Source organism: Pygocentrus nattereri, chromosome 23, assembly GCF_015220715.1.
Source record: "Pygocentrus nattereri isolate fPygNat1 chromosome 23, fPygNat1.pri, whole genome shotgun sequence".
NCBI lineage: Eukaryota > Metazoa > Chordata > Actinopteri > Characiformes > Serrasalmidae > Pygocentrus > Pygocentrus nattereri.
In genome coordinates this window covers 19,926,881-19,952,214 of record NC_051233.1, presented here as the reverse complement: position 1 = coordinate 19,952,214, position 25,334 = coordinate 19,926,881, and the positions used below count along the sequence as shown (strand labels likewise).

Here is a 25,334-nt window from a genome sequence, read left to right as displayed (position 1 = left end):
TAAAATAATTTTATGCTACTTGCAATAAAAATAAAGTTTTCATTAGATTGTAGTGTTTCAATTAAGTTTAAATTAAAAGCACACATTTTTGCAATGTACAAAAGAGTAAAGATAGTGTATTTATATATTTCAGGTGGTATTTAAAATTCAAAAATAAACATATTCGATATTTGTAGCTCTATTGTAGCATCCCAGATAGTCATCCTCAAACACAGACACACGGCTGATCAGCTATTGGGTCTATGACAAAATTTGCAGTTCAATATCTCATTTCCCCCTGGCAGGCTCTAAAGTGTTTCTGGAACACGATACCGCACTGTTAATGCCCCAGGAGCAAAAGCAAAAGTGAAAGACAGAAAGAGGAGTAAAAAAAGATTAAAGAAACAAAAAGGAAACAACGATCACCAAGATGGTCGAATGAAACACAAGCAACAACAGGGCAACTATTATAACTGAAATCTGATCACCCGATGAAGTCCTCTCAGACTCGAGGTGGGAAAGACTCCACTGCTCTCACTGTACAGCAGTCTACTTTTATCCCAGCTGCCACTGCTCTTTTAAAGTCAACCTGAAATCAAAACTGACCTTTTCACCTTGTTAGTTCATTTCGGTTGTCATAGTAGGCCCAATTCATTGTATCATTTGAAAACCAAGAATTATTGATTTTCCATAATATTACATCAAAGTGTAATAGCCTTTAAAAAGTTTTAACCAGTAATTTTACTTTTCATCCCCCCTGTATGGGAATAGGTTGCTTTTGACAATTTAACATATGACATACGTTGTTTGTACAGCATTTGTTCAAAAACATTTTTTCCATGGCAATATCTTGAAACAGTCAGTCATTCCAATTATCCAATCTATAATGCTTATACCTCTAACTCTTATTCCACAACAATTTTGTAGCCAAATGCTTTTGCACATTCCTCTTATGTCACCATCATATAAAAATGCTAACAACACCTTAGCAACCACCTTGGCCTGCAGTGCAAAACCTGGTGGCACCTTAACAACCACCTGGGACACTTTACTAACATGCTAGCAACACCTTAGCAACCACCATGACAACAAGCAAAGCCACAACAACTACCTTAAATTACTACATAAACTCAGTTATAAAGTTATAAAACGTCCTGTAACTGCTTTAACTTCTGACTCTTTATTCGCTGACTTTGTAAACCCAACCTAAAGTTTGTTGACAAGCTGTCCTTGCCACCAAGTGGCCTTTAGGGATAATTAAAATTCTGCTGATTGCTTGATTGATTGAATACTTTATAATTCTCAATTCCCAATTCTCTTCCTGTGAAGTTTTTTTACTTAATATACTTGATCAAGGAACAAATAAAAATTTACATACACATTTTCTAACCTGCTTCTTCCTCAGGGTCGCAGGGGGTGCTGGAGCCTATCCCAGCGGTCATCGGGCAGAAGGCAAGATACACCCTGGACAGGTCCAATATAAGTTCCTTTTCACTAATTACAATTTACAGGCCAGCAGGGCTGTATTCTCAGTTCTTGCAGGAATTCTATAGGTTTCTATCAAGTTTAAGAACATTTTTAGATAAAATAATAATTGCCGGAGGTTTTAATATCCACTACAATCCTCAAGATGCACTAAGTAAGGCATTTTATATCCATCATAGACTCCATAGGTTTCACCCAAATTATAAAAGGGGCCCACACACTAGACTTGATTCTGACCTGTGGTGTAGACATAGATAACTTAACCATTCTTTCCCCACAGCAGTCTCAGACCATTACTTAATCTCATATGAAATTCGCTTTAGGGGTAATGTGCATTCATCACCATGTTATCATGTTAAGTGGACCATAACTTCCTCCACAACTGGTAGCTTTATCAGAAACCTTCCTCAACTATCGGCTTCTGTCAGCTGTCCATCCAATCCTAACAAGTTAGATATTATGACCAAGTTCTTAGAGGATACTTCTTGATCTACTCTAGATAGTGTGGCTCCATTAAAAAGTAAAATAGTAAAGCAGAAAACACTTGCCCCTTGGTATAATGATCATACTCGAGCCAGACAACTAGAGCGAAAATGGCACCTGACTAACCTAGAAGTGTTCCAGTCTGCCTGGAAGGAGAGCCTTAGAAACTATAGAAGAAGAGCACTTGCTACAGCACGCTCAGTCCATCTCTCCTCTCTCACAGAAAACAATAAGAAAAATCCTAGATTACAATTTAGGATAATTTCTAAAATAATGCTGAACAAAAGTTAGTGAACCCCAGATGCCATTAACCTATAGCAGCAATGATTTTATGAATTTCTTTAGTGATAAAAATGAAAAAAAAATTAGGCAGAACTTCAGAATACACAATTCAACTCTACAAACCTGCTGCCTTATAATGCCAGTCTAGATCCTGAGAATATTAATCACTGCAGAAAGGCTGGAATCATTTTCCTTACTTCAAAAAAAATGTCAATAATAAACTCCTCTCTTATCCTTGGATACATCCCAAAAACTTTTAAACTTGCAGTAATTAGACCGCTGATTAAGAAAGCTAACCTCGATCCCTGCAAACTATCAAATTATAGACCTATCTAAGATCTTGGAAAAAGTGGTATCAAAACAATTAAGTTCTTATTTGTATAGGAATCATATACATGAAAAATTTCAGCCTGGTTTTAGGCCACATTATAGTACAGAGACAGCACTAGTAAAAATTGTAAATGATCTTTTATTATTCTCTGACCAAGGAAATGTGTCTTTGCTAGTCTTCCTTGATCTTACGGCATTTGACACAATAGACCACTCTATCTTACTAGATAGACTAGAAAACCTTGTAGGGGTAACAGGAACAGCTCTTTCCTGGTTCAGGTCTTACCTCACTGATCGCTATCAGTTTGTTAATGTAAACAGTGAATTATCTGCCCTCGCAAAAGTAAAGTATGGTGTTCCACAAGGCTCTGTTTTAGGACCTATATTATTCACTATACACACACAATTATATATATATATATATATATATATATATATATATATATATATACACACACATACATACACACACACACACACCCACTGGGTACCATTATCAGTAAACACAGCATAAATTTCCACTGTTATGCCCATGACACTCAGTTATATCTATCAAGCGAACTGGATGATAAAATTAAACTCAGCAAGATTGAGGATTGTATAAAAGACATAAAAGACTGGATGTTGAGTGACTTTCTGCTACCTAACTCAGACAAAACAGCGGTGCTGCTTCTTGGCCAAAAAGCAGCTAGAAACAAACTGTCTAACTTAACACAAACTTAACAATTTCTCAGTTGCATCAAGCTCATCTGTAAAAAAATCTTGGTGTTGTGATAGACCCTAATCTGTCCTTGGACGCACATATAACTAATATTATTAGAACAGCCTTCCTGCATCTCTGCAATATGGCTTAACTAAGAAATGCATTATCTCTACAGGACACAGAAAAGTTAGTTCATGCATTTATTACTTCAAGGCTAGATTACTTTAATGGCCTGCTGTCTGGATGTCCCAGCAAAAGTCTTAACAAGCTTCAGTTAGTCCAGAATGCTGCAGCCGGTGTCTCACAAGAACCAGAAAGTTCAACCATATCAGCCCAGTTTTAATCAACCCTACACTGGTTACCAGTTAAATTTCACATTGATTATAAAATTCTATTACTGATGAAACATCACGCCTACTTAGATCACAAGGTGCTGGCTTACTACTAGTACCTAGAATTAATAAACTTACATCAGGGGGGAGAACCTTCTCATACAAAGCCTCCCAGCTTTGGAATAATCTTCCTGTTAATGTTCGGGACTCAGACACAGCCTCAGTTTCTAAGTCTAGGCTAAAACTTACTTGTATAGTCAAGCATTTAGTGATTAGTTTTCCCTGTCAGATCTTGACCTGCCAGAGTCTCTGCTGCTCTGTTAACACTGTAATCTGTGGTCAGTCACTCATTACAGAACTGACTCTGTGTTTTCCTTTCTTTGCCGAGTTGAACAGCTGCCCATCCTGCACGTCTGATGCTGCTGTCTCTTCTGCCTTGATCGTGTGCCCGCTGCCTGCCAGCCTTCTGGACCGGCTTGACCACGATTGAGCTTCTTGGTGTACAACGCTGTGCAATCCTCAAAATGCTGCTGCTGCCATTGCCTAATCATAAACTAATCAAATTAACCACTGCCTCACTTGTTTTCCCACTTTGTACTATAATACTACACTACTTATACTAACAATGTTTGCTGTCCGGTGTCGACCAGAGGAGGATGGGTTCCCCTTCTTGATTTCTTTCTCCTGCCCTTAGGGAGTTTTTCCTTGCCACTGTCGCCACTGGCGACACTCATGGGGGCTTGGATCCGGATTTTCTTTCTGTAATGCTGATTGTTCTGTAAAGCTGCTTTGTGACAATACCTGTTGTAAAAAGCACTATATAAATAAACTTTTCTTGATTGCTTGCCTGCCTGTTCATACAAAGTGTTAAAAAAACATTTTAAAAATTGTTATTAAATATTTACATTTTTTTCAACTCTTTCTGCAATTTCACAGCTTTGGAGTAGCATAATTGTCTAACTGCAGTCATCAGCAGGTCATGAGTTCAATCAACATCTCTCTGTGGTTGGAGCATTCTGACCTCCAACCCTCTAGCTTAACCTGTGGTGGGAATTAGCAATGACCAAATAGGGAGGAGAGGGGGAAAACAACAAAAATCTGATAAAAAATATTAAGACATTGGTAAACAAGCTTAAAAGGAAAAAAAGCGTTCATTTTTTTTGAGTAAGCTCAACTTGGCCTGTGTAGTTTACTTGAGATACAGTACTAAAATATGTGAGTTAGAAGAACTTTTGAGCAAACTAAGTTTGAGTTGAGTTGAGATAACCCAAAGCTGTGTAGCTAGTTGCTTGATAATTTTAGCTTAAATTATTTAAGGAATATTAAAAAATGGCAAAACACAGGACAATTGCAATAACACAATACAATCATCCAATATTTCAGCTACACCACACAAAATGATCCTTGATTTCCAACACTATTTATGATTTTCATGTTTTTTTAAGCAACGTTTTGGTGACCTCTCTGGTGGAAATGTTCTTCTACACACTGTGTGCAATTATACATCAGTTGTACTACAGACCCCTCCCCCGTGAGGATGAATCTGATGACTGCAATCGAGTTAAAAGAGTATTCAAAGAGAACTCAGTCAAAACTTGGCAAAGGACGTGTTATCCAAGATGCATGTTTATTATCTACTATAGTCATCATATAATGTTGAGTTTACATTTGACACTTAAATCCAGCTAGGTGGGTTTTTTTTTTAAAAAATCTGAAATCTGACCTGATGACTTTGACTATTATTTCAAGCTTTACAGGGTAACTCACAGCACTGGACATAGTTTGGCATGCGTTTTCCTTTTGACCCTCCTGACTTCTTTCAATTTTTATAAAAATACTTCATAATGTAGCTTTCATTTAGGAATATTCATAAAAAGCTTTACGTTAAGTGGACTTGCAGCTTCCATTTGAGACACAGCAACCTCACTTCCTTTTAGCACAGTGATAGTTCTGGCAAATGGTAGATAAACAGTGACCTGGCTTTGAGAACACATTTATTTCAACCTAAAAGGTTCATCCATAAAAAGTTCCCGAGCTGTTGTCAGCTGTGTCTATAAATAGCCAGGCATCAAAATGTGAATGGATGGGCTGGATGAAAGAAAAACCCTAATCATTGGTACAGGGAGAGAAGGTCAAGCAGCTACAGCTGGCAAAAGAGGAGGACAGGTGGAAATAATGTGTTCATGCATCGGTTCACACTGTTCGCTCAGTGTCCTAACTCCTCTCCCTGCTGTCGGTGAGATAAAGTGAACACTTTCATTTCTTCACACATCACTGGTGGTCTTAATTAATTATGGGCTTGGAATCTACCCTTGCCCACTGATTTCTTATTAAACCCAACCTTTGGCCTTCAAGAAGTCCTGGGCTAGAGCAAGTTGTAATCTCTGCAATTATATGTAATCCATCTGACCTATGGAAGATTTATACTGGTACTAGTGCAAGGCAAAGCAATACTTGATTACATGGTCACTTAGCAAAGAAGAGCTGATAAAGCTGACAACACTGAGCGAAGCCTCTACCCAAGTGAAGTACTTAACCCGCCTTCCTCCAGGATACGTGCTATTCAAGCACACCTAAGGGCCTGTCCCACTAGCAATGGCTCATTTTGTTTAAGTGTTTTTGAGAAAGTCATTTGCAGACGTTCTCTCAATGTTAAGGTTCTTCCTCCATATTTCTGAAAACAATGTGTCAAAAAGTCACCAACATACTGAAACATGAACACACAAGTATACAAAACTGCAAGTGTGAACCAAGAGTAAGTCTTTATTGACCCTGTGCTAAACTCCTCCCCTAAACACCAACTGTCTAATGACTACTTGTCAACTGTAACTATTCAGGCACAGAAATGTACAGTATGCTGCAATACTGTGCATGGGACACTTGGTCTATCGGATACTGGCTCTCCCAAGAGTTTGTAGGATTTGGATAAAACTGGAAAAACCACACTTCCAATACACCCATCAACAAGTCTCACAAGAACTCTGCTGCGAGGTATTTGACCAAGTAACTAGCAAGAGTAGCTAAAGAAACATGTCTTAGTAATTTCTAACATCATTGCAGCTTTTGGTTAATGTGAAATTATGGTTTGCTTGCTAGCTTTGTTTAAGCTGCATTTATGTAATTTTTTATTTTTTTTTTTAACTGAGTCATGAGAAAGAATGCTAAAATATGGGGTCTGTGAGCTACAGTGAAACAGCCATTTAAAAGTCAGGAGGTGTCAAGTCGCCGGAGTTTTTCAGAACACGTCATGCATCTTTACATATTAACGTCACACATACAGGCTCAAAATCCAGCTCGATGTTTAGGTCTCAAATGCAAAATCAACATCATCCATCCATCCATCCATCCATCCATTTTCTAAGCCGCTTCTCCGTCATATATTAGGAGAAAAGCAGAAAATTCATTTACATCCACAGAACATCCTTCACTAAGGATTGAGTTCTCTTTGAATACTATGTCAACACACTTGCATCACACATCAGATTCATCCTTCTGGGGAAGCAACCACAACCGACATTACAAAATGTGCATCTGTACATTGTTTACAATTATACATTTCCATCAGAGAGGTCTGCAACTCCCAAGTACTCAAGTCAGAGTCAAAAAACACTGTAAATGTTATCCTTAAAATGCATATATTCATTTACCTATCTGGCAATTGCTGCTCTTTTATCTCTATGGATGGTTATCTTATGGGGTTCCTCGTTTTCTTACTACTATCTGTTGATTAACGGATCTCAGCAGCTACAGGAAAAGAAGACTTAAGCAAGTACACCATTAGACAAGAGCAAGGTACGTTTAGTCTTTACAATTATAGTTGAATAGTGGAATAAGCGATGTGCTGCTTTGCACATATACCAGAGAGAGCAGGTGATAAAAATACAACCTCGCCACAATATAGCCTTCAGATGGAGGAGTGGAGTAAAGCTTGTGTAATGACAGACATTTAGACAGCTGCAAAGAGCAGTGACACCCTCAACTGACCCCCACCCCCGACCCTACACATTTCCCCAGACCACTACGTCATGGCAGATCTTCAGGAAGATTCTTTGGAATGGAACATGGAAGGCAATGCTAGATCCAGGTTACACAGTATATCATGACTGTCCAAAAAAAAGACGTGCATGTTTATAAGAGAAGGCAAAAATCCTAACCTTAACTTTTCATGTATGTTAATGTTTTATTTCAAGTAAATCTGAAGCAGTTATCAGTCCATTAATCATGACTGACTGTATTACATAATGATGCCATTTTTGCAACAACAACAACAACAAAAAAAACCGTAGTCGCACAAGTTTTGATTTATGGATCCAAAAAAAACAAAAAACAAACAAAAAAAAACATTTATTTGTTTCCATCACTAAATACATGTCGCAACATGTGTAGCCATTCTTTTTCCATTTTTTTTTAGCTTTAATTAGGAAGATTGTAGTATTTTCTGGACATCTCTCTTTGTAAGAGAGGAAATATGACATCATTCTTTTTAAAAACACTTGTCTCCACCATGCTGTTTGTGTCACATGAAACTATATGTACACATAAAAGTATTATATTTCATATAAAAACATTCTCTGCTTGGAAACTGATAGCCACTGATAGTAGGTACTCTTCAGTATTTGGTTAGAGTGGACCTGTTGCTGTCATGAATGACCATGCAGCTGGCACAACAGACTACGTCAGCCTTGGCCAGGCCTTCCTTTCCCTGATATAGACAATCAGCCAAGACCACTTACTACTTACAGGCATTACTTTAGCCCTCCTACTGGGTGACGGGCTTGGACAATAATGTAAAATTCTGCAAATAATTACAAGCTGCAGAATTATTGACAATATCATCGTGAGCCAAATTCAGTTACAGCATACCACATGTGAGCATTTCAAAGCCTTACACTATAGCTTGCACTACCATTTAATTTCCAACTGGGCTAGCTCTAATATTATTTAAGCATTTCTAACGATATCTGTGCAGGTTCTACACAGACAGCATGTACAATACGTACAAAAGAGAAGTCTTGTTTCCTCTATTTCTGCATACTGGTCACGGTAAATTGTTTCATATCCTCATGCAAAAGGTAATAATACAAGGAACATGAAGAAATAATGCTGGACATCAGTCTTTTACATTGCTGTGGAGGAATTTTGGATCACTCTTTACAGAATTGCTTTATTCAGCCACTTTTGGAGGGCTTTCGAGCATGAACTGACCGTTTAAGGTCTTGCCAGAGCATCAAAATGTGGGTCAAGGACTGGTTAGGCCATTCCAAAACCTTCATTTTGTTTCTTTTAAGTCATTCAGAGATGAATTTGCTCTTGTGCTTCAGAGTGTTGCCTTGCACATGAACTTTAAATCACAGACTGAAATCCAGACAATCTCCTGCAGGATTTTCTGGTAAAGAGCAAAATTCATGGTTCTGTTAGGCAGTCAGCCAGGCCCTGAAGCAGCAAAGCATCCCTAAACCATCACTCTACTGCCACCACTCTACTACCACCACCATCTTTAACTGCTGGTATGGCGTTCTTATTGTGGAATGCTATTCTCTTTATGCCAGATGTAATGGCACCCTTCCTTCCAAAAAGTTCCACTGGTGACTCATGAATCCACAAAACATTACTGCAAAAAGCCTGGGGGTCATTGAGTTGATTTTGGACAAATGTGAGATGAGCCTTTATGTTCTTGCTGGTTAGCATGACCAACAGCGAGGCCTGCAGTTCCTAAGATATTCCTCTGGGTTCTTTTGTGATTTCCTGGATAAGTTTAAATTTGGGTGGGCCAACCACTTTTGTGAGGATTCACCATTGTTCCACACTTTCTTCACTTGGAGATAACGACTCTCCTGTGATTTGCTGGAGCCACAGAGCCTTAGAAATGGCTTTGTAACCAGACTGGTACATTTCAATAACTTTCTCATCTCTCCTGGAATTTTTTTTGATCACAGCATAGTGTGCTGCTTGTTGAGGCTCTCAGCCTACTTCACATAGCTGTAAAGGTTCTATTTAAGTGAGGTTTAGATTCAACAGGGCTGGCAGGTGTATCTAGTTCAGGTGATCCTAAATTTTAACCAAATTTGGTCAGGTAAACTTGGTCTTGGGTGACCGTCTACATCTGGGGTATGTAGAAATAGTGTAACTTTTTTTCGCTGAGCCATTTCTTAGACTGAGACAACATAGTAGACAATTTGGCTGTGGCAAGCAGAAAACCAAACACACAAATGTACTGATATATACATTTTTTTTATCTAAATATTTTTTATATCTACTTCACGCTTTTGTTTCAAAGCCACATTTTTCTCTCAAAAGCTGCTGGACAGGTATGAAATTAAATCCCCAGATATGACACTTCCGGAGGTGAAGAATGTCCTGGCCTGCTGCCACTGGGGACAAGCACTCCTAAAAAATTGTGCAGAACTCTGGAATTCCGTCTGTGCTGCTCAGGGTTTCGGCGAGATAACCGGCATCCTGACACATTGTTGAAATGTCAGCGTTTAAGTGACATATTAAAATCACACCACCTAGATGAACGTCACTTTGGAAATTTACATTACCCTTTTTTGCGGACAATGTGGGGTGGGCATTATGGCAAATATCATGATATACACAATACGTCCTGATAAGTTGGAATGAACTAAATGGAAACAGTGGTGCCACATTGAAATATACGATCAAAACTATGAATACAATCCACCTTCTGTGCAGCACTGAATCCAGGTAAACATGACTAATTATGCTCTCTTTTTAATGAAACAAGCATTTGGCCAGTGTTCTTTAAGTACTGACAATATCCATGATATGCTCAGTCAAGCTTATTGTGGCATATCATAGCATAATTGATCACGATAATAATAAATATCATATTACCCAGCCCTAATTCAGGATCAATTCACAATGCATCAAAATGGACCCACTCTTAACATGTAGGTGAATTTCTGTATTAGTAATAATTTAGACCAGGAGTGTCAAACTCAACCACTAAAATGTAATAAATTTTATATATATATATATATATATATATATATATATATATATATATATATATATATATATATATATATATATATATATATATATATATATATATATATATATACATATCATACAAACTCACGGGCCAGAGAATGACTACTTTTTTTTTTCTTTTTCATTTTTCATTAATGTTGTGGTATTACCTGAACTGGCCGTCGTTTATTCAAAATACAAAAAAAACTTCCACAATACTATGTAGGCACATGTAGTAGACCTTGAAATATTCCATAAATACTTGAAACATTCAGGATGTAAATCCCAAGGAGCCCAGTCTTTTAAAGCTACCTGGCATCTTTCCTTTGCTGGTAAGTTCATTAATTCTTGGGTTCAGTTTCTGAGCTGCTGAGCTGACATTACATGTTTATATTGGTTGTACTGCAGCTGAAATGCAGCTAGTGTGTTTGGTGACATGACTGGTGTGGAATTGTGTAGAACTGAGGTGAAACCACTGTCCAACAGACTCTTTTTGGAGTCAGAGTGCACATTACATAGCAGTGCATGCTGGGGGACTGTAGTGCAGCACATTGTGAAACAGGCTAATATTAAGAGAAAATGAAAATACTTCTGAGGGCCAGATAGGATTGTGTCACGGGCCTGATCTGGCCTGCAAGCCTTGTGTTTGACACGCAGGATTTAGAGACTGAGGGTAGGAATCACTATTTTGCATCTGTTTACTCTGGCTAGTATCACCGATAGCATTTATTGATGGGATATAATTTGGGTGGTGGATCAATTTCAGCACTGCAGTGACACCAATATGGTAGTGAACAATTGTTACAACAACACTGTGCACTGTTAGAAATAAAGGGACCATGCAGGTACATGGTTCGTTCATCAAGGTACAATGTAAGTGTACCCTCAAAGGTGCAACAGCGGTTTTAAGGTCCAGTTGTGTACCTTAAATAAGTTTTTCCCAGTGCAAAAGCAGACATTTGTATCTTTTTATAATCTGATGTTTTGAAACAGAACAATAAAATAAAAAGGCTGGAGATGGGACGGGGTGTGTGGAGTCAGTACAACTTAGGAAATATCATTTCAGTGGATTCTGGTACAGTTATGTTCCCTGACTAAAGATACTGAGATGTACCCCTGAGGGTACCACCACAGTGACAAAAAGGGTCCTGCCCCCGTGACAGTGTCATACCTTTTTTTCCGAGAGTGTAATAGTACAGGCATTTCTACAGGATTCATATTCAAACAATTACTATACATTTCTATGGGATACCCTATAAGCATTACACTCACCGGCCACTTTATTAGGTTCAATCGCTTGTTAACACAAATAGCTAATCAGCCAATCACATGGCCGCAACTCAATGCATTTAGGCATGTAGAGGTGGTCAAGACAACTTGCTGAAGTGCAGACCGAGCATCAGAATGGGGGAAGAAAGGTGATTTAAGGGACTTTGAACGTGGCATGGTTGTTGGTGCCAGACGGGTTGGTCTTAGTATCTACTGGAATTTTCACGCTCAACCATCTCTAGGGTTTACAGAGAACGGTCCGAAAAAGAGAAAATATCCAGTGGGCGGCAGTTGTGTGGACGAAAATGCCTTGTTGATGTCAGAGGTCAGAGGAGAATGGTTCGAGATGATAGAAAGACAACAGAACCTCAAATAACCAACCAAAATCTCTGAGGAATGTTTCCAACACCTTGTTGAAAGTCTGCCATGAAGAGTTAAGGCAGTTCTGAAGGCAAAAGGGGGACCAACCTATTACTAGCAAATGTACCTAATAAAGTGGCAGGGGAGTGTATATACATAGCTCTTTTGACAAAAACATCTCTTAATATCTGTATAATTGTCATTCTATCCTTACTTGCTGTACACACTATGGGAGTTCTTCATCTACAACAAATAGCTATGTGATGCTCAGAGCAGAGCCTGTGCACCTACAGAGGTGGTGGTTATGTAGAATCACACACTTTTGCTTTTGATTTGTTATGCTGTAGAGTGTTAGGTACAGTGCGTACAACTGCTGACACAGATCTCAGGTTAGAAGTCTTCCTGTCCAATTGGGCTAGTTTGAAATCAGTTTCTGGTGGACTTTGGGCTGGGGATTCTTGCCACACCTGGTAAGCCCGCCCATCATAAGGAGTGCTATTGGAGTTTTTAAAAAGTGGTACTGCCAGCCACATCTCCAGAATGAGAACTGCTAAACTAACTTAGTCACAACTTTCTGCTAGCAGTGTTGCTAACACTACGGTCATGCCCGAGATCCTAAATGTTGTTAATTGTTGATTAAGTAACCAATAAATTAGGCTATTTTAGCATTATGCCCACCCCTTTTTTAACCTCCACCGCCGACTATAGCTTTCTACAAGACAGAACACTATAAGAGGTGAAAATATTATAGGATTTTCTCAAAGCATACAGCACTACAGAAATGTTATAGGGTCTAAGATTATTACGGATATTTTAAAACGGGTTCATCCATTATTAGAGGAGTAACAATACATGCATCATAGACACTGCCAGTGCATTATAAAGAATGGATACCGTATCAATTCTGCCATTTAATGCAACTGCATTTTTTGAACACCAACGTTTGTAAATGATTAACATTTCAACAGTTTTATTTATTCAGATTTTGTCCAAAATATTGTGAGAATACTGAAATGTGAACCCAGTACTGTAAACCAATAAAAGCAAAACAATAAAAACTGCACTTACAGACTGCACACATAGTCCCCCTCCAGAACCTCAAAAGAATAAAACCACATGCGTTGACCAAAATTCCGTTCCCACACTCTTGCAAGCTGCAAACCAAAGCCAACACTGATGACATGACCTCAGCTGTGACTCATCCAACTGCAACCTAAACAACTGGAGTACACTGTACAAGACTGATGCCTGCTGACCTACTTCATGCTTCTTACACAGTACAGACAAACTTATCCAGATACTCCATGTAAAGAATCCAGATACTTCAGGGTGAACCCACTGCTGACATAGGCCAATCGTCTGCTTGAGGGGAACAAAGCCCCCCAGCACTGGGCTGTGGAGCAGTGGAACTGCAATCTCTGGAGTGATGGAGCACCATTAGATATCTATGGAGCAGCTAGAGTAGCCGAACTTACCATCCAGTATCACTACCTCACCTCACTAGTGCTCTTGTGGCTGAATACAGTCAAATTCACACACCAATGTTTTGAGATCTAGTGTTCGGAGAAGAGTTGAGGCTATTACTGGAGTAGCAGTGAGAGAGGGCAACCTTTCTAATAATATCACTGATAGTATGATAATACCTAATATGCTGAGATATTAAAAGAAAATCAGAATAGAACACAATGGTGGTGATAGGAACCAAACATCTCTTAAGAGCTACCTCACTGAATGCTATGACTTTAAATGGTTAGAAAAAGGCTGGCTGATGTCTAAGGCACTGTTTTACAATAGTTTTGTGATTCGTTCATTGTGGAGAGGTACACAGAGGGTGTAGTAAGGCAAAATAGTTCCCAAAGGAAACTTGCTTTGTTCAGATTTAGCATTGTTTACAGTCAACATTGCATTAAACAGCTCAAAAGATAAATGTAGGTTCGCTGGTGGAGTCGGTAAGTTTCTCTACAATGAAACCAGTTCATATCAAACTACTCTGGATAACTGTACATCTCAATGAGTGGATTACGTTTCTTTTTTGTCATTGTTGGTCGACAAATCAGAGGAACTCCTATGAAATCTAGTCCTGGACCACTCAGCGTTCTGAATGAGGGTTCTGGAGATTCTCCACTGAAAGGTAAACAAGGCAAATATAGTCCAGGAGTAAATGTGAAGAGGAATTCCTCAGATTTTCCAAACAAAAGGCGTAATTCAACCCAAGTATAATTAAATCAGGATTTCAAGACGTGTAATTTTTATCAGGAGCTTTTTTTTTTCATAAAAAATAATAAATAGATAACACAAAAAAGGTACAAATAACATTGAAGAAACATACATGCCTTCACTGTCAGGGGTACATAGAGAAAAACAATCCACCACACTATACTAAATTCTTTGATTGCCTTGATTGTCTTTAGTGCTTTTCTTATCTTTTGAATACTGTACAAGGCTGACGCTGTTTGAAATCTTCCAAAAAGAGTTTAAAATCAGGCTTGGAGAGAGACCCGTTTACTTAATGAGAGTGAAACGCGTCTAATATAGGAGCTAACTGTGTTTCATATAATTTTTATTATTCCAAACTCATCATATCTAAAGCAAAATGAAGCGTCCAATACAGGCTTCCAGTCCTCATGACCCTCCCAGCCTTTTTCTCTATAAAGTTTGGCGCAGCTGTTCAGAATATTCGTATGTAAACACAGTGGAAAAATCGTCTCTTTCTCTCGTGGTCCAGGACTAGGCTTAATCCCCGAGTAGATGATCAAGTCACAGCGCGTAACAAAACATGCTCGGGCAATATCAATAGGCACATCTAGTTTCCGCGGACGTGACGTAGCAAACCGACCTACACGCTATAGATGTATATAGTGCGAGTGAGTGAGTGAGTGAGTGAGCGGACAGGCGGGCTATAGCCTATAGCCTTTACCCTTTGTACGCCCTCGTCAAATGACACGAACTGCCTGCCACTTTTTTGGGTGCTTCCTTTTGTTCCCGCATTTTACCTCAGGCCCTTCTCTCAGTCAGGCAGGCTGAAACCAGACATAAACAAAGCGACCCACCTCGCAAACGCGCAGTGCCTCCTCGCTGTTGCGTCTTCAATCAATGAGAGGCTGAAGGCGATGTATTAGCCGAGGCTAGTCCACATGTATGTAAGTCAGCGTGTTCTCCTTCATGAAGAGTCAGCCTCTCTCTCTCTGCCTCTAGTCAGCGCGCGGTGTTCCAGTCTCTGTGAGCTCCGTGACTGATTAAATATAGTTCTGCAGATGTACACAAACATGACAGCGAAGTACACAAAAAAGGGAAACGCATCGATGGCAGGAAGTATCAGGTAGGGTTGTTATTCTGATGGAAAGGGGCGTTAACTAATCACGCTCTTCGCCTTTTGGACGCCCCGCCCACTCAAGCGACCAAAGCCAATAGCAGGGCTTATAGACCGGGTCTATGCAAATTTAGAGCGGGTGCGCAGGTGCTCGTCTTTGTCGTGGGTGGATTCTCAAGGAGCGAGAGGTAATTCCGTTTAAATGAATGGAGCTTCGCCTGAACTGAGGCTGCTCTGTTACCTCAGCTCTGCATGAAACGCTAAAACAAACGAGGCGAAGTTAGCTCACTAGCTTCTCTCAGGTGGGGGATTCCCACAGTTGGCGTGCCATTGTGCCACTGATATTACATATACAGACGTGTGTAAAAGACGTCTCAAGCATAGATAAGGTGTCCTTCACCACAACCTAAGCGCATGTTTCAGATGAACAACTTAATAAACTGTGATCAAACCTATCTACAGGTTCTTGCTGGTTCCAGCCCACTGTAGCTACGCTTTACCTTGTAATGTAATAATTCAAATACTTCAGAGACCTTTTTAATATATGAATTTATTTAACGTCATGCTTCAATCAGTCCTGCTTTCTGCCCAGTGAGCGCTGGGATAGGCTCCAGCTCCTTATACGCTACTCACAAAAAGTTAGGGATATTTGGCTTTCAGGTGAAATTTCAGGACGAACCTAAAATGCACTCGAACCTTTACAGGTGAACTTAATGTGACCTTCTCTAAACTTTTGAATGTCCAACTGTTCAGTGTTTCAGTACGTTTTGCACAACTTGCTGTTCTCTAACAAGGAGCTTAACAGCAAGGTGGTGGTGGTGGTGGTGTTACAGTGTAGGCAGGTGTGTCTCGTCAATACAGAACTGCCCTACAGTATGTGAATGGTACAGTGACAAGCCCATACTACTGAATAACATCATTAATCCAGTCATTGTGCCTCTGCATGAACAACACAGGCCTAGTTTCATCTTCTTGGGAGACAATGCTCCAGCTCATCGAGGTCGCATCATTAGGGAACGGCTGCTGGAGACCGGGGTACCTCAAATGGAGTGGCCTACACTTTCTCCAGACCTGAACCCCATAGAAAACCTATGGGACCAGCTGAGTCGCCATGAAGAGGCTCGTAACTCTGTACCCCAGAACCTCAATGACCTGAGGGCCGCCCTTCAAGAAGAGTGGGATGCCATGCCTCGGCAGACAATGAGTCAACTTGTCGAATGGAATGAGACGTCGTTGTCAAGCTGTAATTGATGCTCAAGGGCGCATGACAAGTTATTGAGACATTGACAGTTTTTGTTGGGGTTTACCCACCACTGTCATTGGCTTTTGTTTCAATAAATTGTTTGAGATGAGGAAATCACCTTTGAATGCTTCTACTTAAATGCCGTACTTTCATGATATAACATCACTGTAGTATGAACCTTTTAGGTTTTCCATAAATTTCACCCGAAAGCCAAATATCCCTAACTTTTTGTGAGTAGTGTATATATATATATATATATATATATATATATATATATAATGTTCAAATAAACATAAAATATTAGTAGATAGAAAGTCAATGTCCTTTTGCCATTAGTATGGATGTTAGTTAATCATATTGAGTGTATTTGCTATTTAGATGCTTGTATTATTGTCACCCCTCTTACTCATTTAAGCCAACTGGCTAACATGTTTTAAATATATTTTCTTAGATTCTGTGTTGAAAATGTTTCATTTTTAAGAGGTCAAATGACTAAATGGCTTGTCCGGTAAATTCCAGTTCACAGTGGCTATTAACTTCCTTTTCCTAGTAGCTTGATGTCCTGCTCTTTTCTCATGTTCCGATAAGACAGGCTGTTCATCTTATTGTTATACTGATGGATAAACATTATATCTTAGCAAAAGGCCGGAACATAAACTGACAAGCATGATAGAAGGACGCACGTTTATGATGTTGTAAAAGGGGCCTTTGTCTCACTAGTTCTGTTGGAGAAGTGTTGTAAACTGCAGCATCAGCATAATAACAACACAATGCATAAATAAATCAGTGGTTCTCAAACTAGCCCCAGGATCCCTCGTACGGTCCACATTTTTGCTTGATCTCAACTCCAAACACAGGGATAAAGAAAAAAGTGGGCTGTCTGGAGGGGGGAAGAGGACCTGTTTGAGAACCACTGCCTTTGTTTTGTATCTTATATACATTCCTCAACATATCTGCCACATGTTAAATAAAAGAAAACCCTACAATGTAATAATCGATTTATTCATTCAAAGAAAAAAACCCTACTCATAAGCAGAAGATGGTGATAAAAATGGCTTCAGCTACATTCTGTACCTACAGACACGAAACCATTGCCAGTGTGATCAGAGACTGCCATCTGCTGGCCGTTTTCACCAAGCATGTTATTTTTCCCCTAAAAATGAGGTGCACTCAAGACACTGAATCTGCCACTGCCACAGAAAAGTCGTCAGTAGTAATAAAACGTTTATTGCTCAACACATCTTTGTACAAACCTCTCACAAAGTTCTTCTATAAGAAGAAAACAACACAACAATGTAAAAAAGGCAAGGGATACTCCTGAAAGAAAATCTCCGAGCAACTGTTCTGATCAACAGGTCTACCACATGATAATGCTCTTGAGGTAGTAATCAATTGGGAGACAGCAAAATAAAAAGCTTCCCAAACAGTCTTTAAGACAAACTGGTAAATAAGTGGACAGCAAATATTCTGCTGGTTTCCTGAGCCCAGATAACATCAAGCTCTACCTACTTCACTGGAACATCCAGGAACAGGCTCAACATCTGTCCCAGAAACCAGCCCTGTACTCAACCATCACACTGAATTTGTTCTATACTTCATTCATCAGTTGTTCCCCAGATTCCGATACTACATTTTGTGTCCCACTGACTGTAAATGGTTGAATTAATTAACTAAATATCTTTTTAAAATATCTAGAATTTTTAAAAACGTATTACTTGTTTTGAATGAAAGACATTTCACAATACATAGTTCAACACATGTTCAGTTCTATTTCTTACAACTCAAAAGAGGGTAAATCCATGTTTTAGAAAGATGCCGAGGACCTTTTTGTACCAATACTACAATCATTTAAACACTAATTTTCAAAATAGCGAAGTCTCAATTTGGTGAAATGGTCTTTAACACGTAGCAATGGAGTTGGCAGACTCTACAAATCCCTACATGATTGTCTTATGCTTGTTTTCTTTGAGGCATGTAGAATCACATGAGCATGTGTTCATGAAGTCGCCATTAGAAAATTATTTACATGAATCTAAATAAAGGGAGAGTAATTGTTACAAATTCAAGCAATGTGTGATGAGGAGAACATATTCAGTATTTTGTGGCAACAGAGAAGTCCATATTTCATACTACGTCAGCCTACAGTTACTGTAATTCTAAGACTGCAATAACTACCAATATACAGGTTCATGCTTTCAAATATCACAAACGCTGAGGTTCTGTTGTAATTGAGGTTTCACGTTAGTTATTAACTACTCTTAGAATGCATTTTTGCTCAGAGCTTCTAACATTTGGCAGTTGAAGTAACAGCATCCCTGGAGTAATATGGGATTAAGGTTACCCATCAGTTCTTTTGCCTAGTACACAGCACTACAGGAACAGAGTTAAAACCGGAAGTGGGACAGTTTTTCTTTCTGTGTGCTATTAGTACTTAATAATATATAATAATAATATACAATTTTCAGAGACATTTTAAGTGTCTCAGTCAAGACCAGTAGCATACGCAACTTTTAAATTTGTCACCAGGTTCCAAAAAAAACAACAACAACAAAAAAAAAAACTTTACTGCGATCATTCGTATTTGTATCACAAGCATCTGTGCTTCTTACGAACACACAACTAGACTTACTAAGCCATAAACTCAATGATGCTGAAGCTCACGTTACAACAGTCCGTTAAATAACAATACATGCAAATATTCAGCTCCTATTCTATTACATTACAGCCCTTTACAAAGGTCTCTATAGTTATTTCCCTGTTTTGGTGTTAATTCTTAACTAACACATATTCTGAGGTTTGCATTTTGCCATAACAGTGTGGATGTATAAACTATTTCTGATATTTACACCTGTGCATGTTGTGATGGCTTTGTACAGCCATAAACATTTCCTACAATGTTACACAATTACAATGGCACCATTTACAAAATAACTTCTTAACAGAAGCTAACTGCCTCAAAGAGACTAGACTCTGATTTGGAAAAAAATAAACACTGGTGAGAATCATCAACGTCAGTTAGGATTTACATTTTTAGATGCAACTGCCAAATGACCCTGATAATCATACAGACTTCAGTGTATAAAATGACTCCAACACCTGTTCTTCCCCCTCACTGTGCTCTATAAAGCACACTGTGACACCCCAGAGAACTGTAATGGCCCCAGTGAAAGGGGAGTTCTATCCACAAAGGCCATCAAAACATCGCTGATTCAAACCTATGCAACTGTACTTGATAATCTTTGATGTTTCGAAGGCTGTGGTTGAAAATAGACTTTTTAAAACCGTTTAAAATATAGACATGGTTGCTATGATACCGTTTAATTCGAGAGAACGCATGGTCTTGGGTACACCTGAACACCTGTAAGTGCTATAGATCCCTTCAGCTTCTGCACATTCCTGCAGTGAATGAAAACCTGGGAAGCTTTCGCTCTCTTCTAAAACATTCACGACAAGATCCTGGTAGATTCCTGGTAACTCCAGTCAGCGTGCTAGGGACAGCAGATCTAAGAGGAATGTTCTGCTCTGGTCCGACGGGCCTGGTGGGCCTTGGCACAAGTGGAGGTGTGGCGGTTGAAGCTGTCTCTCCACATGAAGCGCTTCGAACAAAGGTTGCACTCGTAGGGCTTGATGCCTGTGTGAATCTTCATGTGCCCAACCAGATGGTGCTTCATCTTGAAGCTCTTGCCACAAACAGCACAGCCGAATGGTCGCAAGCCTAAGTGCATGCTCATGTGCCGATCTCTCTGGCTCTTGTGGGTGAAGCTTTTGCCACACTGACATGGGTAGAGCTTGTACACCACAGATGCGAATCCTGAGTGGGTGGTCTGCTCTTTTGTGTCACCACCTCCCTGGGAGCCGTCTTCCTCACCCTTAATTACACCTGCACTTTCATCTGGCTGCAGGTCATCCTTAGATACTGCAGGAGAGCCTTCATCACCATCCTGGGAGAAACCTGCAATGGAGGTCCCATAGAAGTCCAGGGGGTCTTCATAGGAGCAGTCTCCATCCATGTTCTCATCAAAGCGTGTTGCCAGCTTCTCCTCCAAACAGTCCTCCATGACGTCTGCTGTATGACTGGCCTGATCTGAGTCAGACACAGGATGAGAGTCGCTTCCCAAAAGGCCACTACAATCTTCACGACTCTGCCTCTCGGATTTTATGTGCACCCTTTTTCTATGACCCATAATACTGGGTGGAACATAAGTAGATCTGGACCGCTGAATGTCAGCAGAGTCTGGATCCCCACTTTCACTGCTCGACCTTTCGTGGGGAGAACAACTTGCACTCTGTGAAGTTCCTGGTCCCACTGAAGGGAAGGAGACCCCATCCTCCAGCAACTCCTCTACCCCCAGGTCCTCCTTGTGACCACCTGTCTGGCTGGCGCCCTCAAATCCGCCGTCGTCTTCATTATCTATATCATAACCATCTTCTGTAGGGGATGACCCGTGTTCAAAATTTCCACTACTTGTCTTATTTCCGACCTCCAACAGTTCAGTGCACTTGTCCACCACATGCCACATTTGCAGAAAACTAGCAGCAGTCAGGAAAGCCACCACCTCCCCAGACGGGACAGAGAGAGCTCCAGTGTAGCAGGACAGGAGGAGCCTCTCAAACACACAGGGGTGCATGACATCAGGCAGGACTACACGGGCACTGTTCTTCAGCAGCACTTGGTCACAGAAATAGGGGGAACTGGCTGCAAGTACAGCACGGTGGGCTCGGAACTGGTGTCCACCTAGGGATACAATGAGGTCACACAGCTGCCCCCTCTGACGCTGCTGGTTCAGCTTCTTAAGAAGGGAGCACGAAAAATCTGGGAACTCAACATGGAAAGAGTTTGCTTCGTTCTCCATGATCTACCAGGATTCAGAGGTTCTGGAAGTAACAGAAATGAACATTTTTAGCTTAACAGTTGTTTAACACTATAATAACGCACTGAGCCACAAACATGACCTTCGAGACGTTTATAAATGCGCATTAATTACAGTAACTGGAAAATGTGTCGAAGTCAGGTGAAGTCGCTTTGGCCTGGGACTTCACAAAACGAAGCTAACTTGCTAGCTAGCCAGCTAACGCACGTCAAACAAGGTAAGCTTTCGGGAAAATGGTGCGCTACAGATTAACTGTCGCGTTTGAAAATGCACCTAATGCTGCTTTTCTCTCACGCCCGAAAGCGCGAAAACAGTCCGCTTACCGTTTTCACCATTTTTGTCAAATTTCTTGATAATTCTCAGCCGCTTCTCTTCCGAGTTCCACCGGATTTCGCACCTAATACGTCATCACGTCGACTAGCATGGCGCACAAGAAATGTAAACAAACACGCCCCCTTGTCCGGGTTGCCAAATTGTGCTACTTTCTAACACAAATTGAAACGCGCCACTTTTCTTTGTCTTTGTGCAGTTGGTTCAATATGTGTCTCTAAATGTCTCGATGTTATACGATACTACTGGTAACTGAGTTCCTAATTTCCTTTATCTTTTACTATTTTTCATCTCTATCATGTGAGAGCCGCTGACTGCTGGCAGAAGAGAAATGGAAAAACGTTTCATTTCATTATATCTCCAACAGATGGCGCTTCAGGATAACAGCGCTGTATGATACAGGCTTTGACAGGTTGTTCATTGTAGGCTTATTTCTTTTTGGTGACTGCATAACTGCTGAGAAAAACATTAAAAAAAAACATTAAAAGTTTTGGTTCCTGGTGGTGGTCAAGCCAAGAATGGTGATGTGTACCTTCCTGATGGGTTGATATCACAGTATAAAGGATTGTAAAGGTTTAACAGGTGTTCCATTTGTATTTGATCATTTCTAATGGTATCTAAAGCTGTCCTAATAGAAACATATTGTCTGTAATGGTACACTAAGCCACTTCCCATCAGAGAGCAATATATATATATATATATATATATATATATATATATATATATATATATATGACCACCTTGTTTCTACACTCATTATCAATTTTATCAGCTCCACTTACTATATAGGTGCACTTTGTAGCTCTACAATTACAGACTACAGTCCATCTGTTTCTCTGCATACTTTGTTAGTATGTGCTGCTAGGGTTTTTAAACACTGTGTCCACTCTATTAGCCACTCCTACCTTGTCAGTCCACCTTGTAGATGTAAAGAGACTATAGCTCATCTGCTGCTGCAGAGTTTGTGTTGGTCATCCTCTAGTCCTTCAACAGTGGACACGGGACACTGCCCACAGGATGCTGCTGGCTGGACATTTTTGGTTAGTGGACTATTCTTAGTCCAGCAGTAACACTGACATGTTTAAAAACTCCAGCAGCACTGCTGTGTCTGATCCACTCAGACCAGGACAACACACACCAACACACCATCACCACAAAAGTGTTACTGCAGTGCTGAGAATGATCCACCACCCAAATAATACCTGCTCTGTGAGGGTCTATGGGGGTCCTAACTACTGAAGAACAGGACAGAAGGGGGCTAACAAAGTATGCAGAGAAACAGATGCACTACAGTCTGTAATTGTAGTGGTCATAATGTTACGCCTGATCAGTGTGTGTGTATGTATGCATATATACATTATATATATATATATATACACACACACGCACACACACACACACACACACACACACACACACACACACACACACACACACACACACACACACACATATATATATATATAATTCTTTGTTTTCATGTGATCAGACATGTCTAAAATAGGTGTAAAAAACACGTCACTTGTGACTCATGACTTTTCATGTGTATGTAGTTCACATTTGTTGCATTTCAAACAGTTTTCCAGGAATACGGTAAAAAGAAACTATCTGGGGTCACCTTTCTCCTTCCTTAAACCGGACAGCTTGAAGGGAATTTGTAATTTCACAAGTCCGCACCCACGTGGAACAACACAGTGCGGCCCTTAGAACCATCTGGCTCTAGAGTGTAAAAGAGGCCTTTGTTTACGTTTTAGCATTTCATATTGGAATTTTCAGCACTGACATTATTTCTAATCAGAGGAGATGTCCTGATATTTTTTTGTACATAAGGTATATGGTATTGTTTGTCTGGTGCTCTGCACATTCCATTCTGATACCTGGAACTGACCCATCTCTGCCGTGTGCAAGCAGATGCTAGCACGCACACACACACACACACACACACACACACACACACACACACACACACACACACAGGGTGCAGTGGAATGATTAAATTGGGATTCCTTGTCTCAAAGAGTGATGCCAATTTTGATAATATTTCAGAACGCTCCACCATCAAAGAAACCTTTGTTTGAGTTGTATTCAGCACTGAAGAGAGTCTTTGTCACAGTGGGCTGTATGCTTGACCAGCCATTCTTGCTTAGCTGTACAGCCACCTTTAAAAAGTGCAGGTGCAGAGATCAGAGGGCTACAGGTACTTGGTGGGGCGGGGTGTGCCCCGTTCACTTTGATGTGCACCAGGTCACATAGGAGAAACATTCTTCAACACTGACTTGTTGCCAGCCAAGCAATATCAGTGTTTGTCTACGGGCAAACGCTTTTACTTTAGTGACCAGAGCAAGGTATGCATGCAAGAACTGCATTTACTGAAAATATAGTTCAGAATAATACTATAAGTAGGCCTTTGGTACAACAATACATGTACCAAAGATTCCCACTGTTAAGGAGATGGTTATAGTGAGTCACATATCAAACAAAAAGCAATTACAAATGCATGACAAATTAAAAGGAAAATAAATAAATGAGTGGAGAAACATACCAAGTGTAGATGTTTCCAGACCGGTGCTATATGATATGATTACACAATCTGAGGCAGAGCAGGCCCAGTTGACCTTGATTTTCCATCAAGATGACCAGAATAAAAGATGTCTTTGAAAGAAGTTTCATTATTGCGGCATGGATGGCAGGAGCTTCAGTCACAAAGACTCCTCAGCTGGCTAATGTTTCAATAGAAATGGGGAATAAAGTGGCATCTGCATTTAGATCTTTGAGTAAGATATCAGTAGATAGGGCTGGAAAGCACACATTCAGTGGATGATACTGCTCATGCATTAGTGCTTTGTGTAAGAAAAGGGACAGAGAATGTCAATGCAGGATGTGATGAGACTAGAAGCAAGAACTGCCCAACACTACTACATAGAGAGGGATATTATAACCAGGTTGCACAGTGTAAATCCCTCATTATAAAGATGAATGAACGTTTGAGAGAGACGTATAAACCTATAAACTACTGTACCGAGGTGTGAAAAAAGATGATACAGTCAGATGAGTCATGAGTCCATAACGTGGTACATGCCTACAGGGAGACCAAGGAGGAATACCTTTCGGAAGACTGGTACTCCATTCCTTCTATACAGTTCCATAGACTTGCAAAGCCTATTTCAAGGCACACTGAAGCTGTTCTGGCAGCTTGTAATTTTTTATCTTGGTTTTGCCTTTAATTCGTCTGTTTACAGATGTAAAATATCCAGTGGTGAACCACAGTTATTAGAACTAGGCCTTCAATTTGTGCCATAAATGTAAAAATAAATTTAAAATAACACACACCCACACACTAAGCCGCTTATCTGCCTGGGTCACT

General features: G+C 40.0%; 2 protein-coding genes across 5 annotated transcripts in view; both read right to left on the bottom strand.

The window, feature by feature from the left end:
• The window catches only part of LOC108427873 (ras-specific guanine nucleotide-releasing factor RalGPS1), a 228,335-nt gene extending 212,808 nt beyond the window's left edge, over positions 1–15,527 (bottom strand). For all 4 annotated transcript variants that reach the window (XM_017698433.2, XM_017698442.2, XM_017698452.2 and 1 more), the window contains exon 1: positions 15,267–15,527. The gene's annotated coding sequence lies outside the window, so the exon portion shown is untranslated. The remainder of the gene's footprint in view (positions 1–15,266) is intronic.
• A 2,449-nt stretch (positions 15,528–17,976) lies between these two features.
• zbtb43 (zinc finger and BTB domain containing 43) lies at positions 17,977–22,047 on the bottom strand. Its single transcript, XM_017698420.2, has 2 exons — positions 21,964–22,047; positions 17,977–21,644 (listed from the first exon to the last, which is right to left on the bottom strand). Exon 2 carries the CDS (start codon positions 21,620–21,622, stop codon positions 20,273–20,275), a length of 1,350 nt encoding a protein of 449 aa, XP_017553909.1. The 5' UTR covers positions 21,623–21,644; positions 21,964–22,047; the 3' UTR covers positions 17,977–20,272.
• Between the last annotated feature and the right edge of the window lie 3,287 nt (positions 22,048–25,334).

Bases quoted from the DNA above. Each gene is read 5' to 3' on its own strand.
- zbtb43 (XM_017698420.2), bottom strand. From the start codon at position 21,622: ATGGAGAACGAAGCAAACTCTTTCCATGTTGAGTTCCCAGATTTTTCG.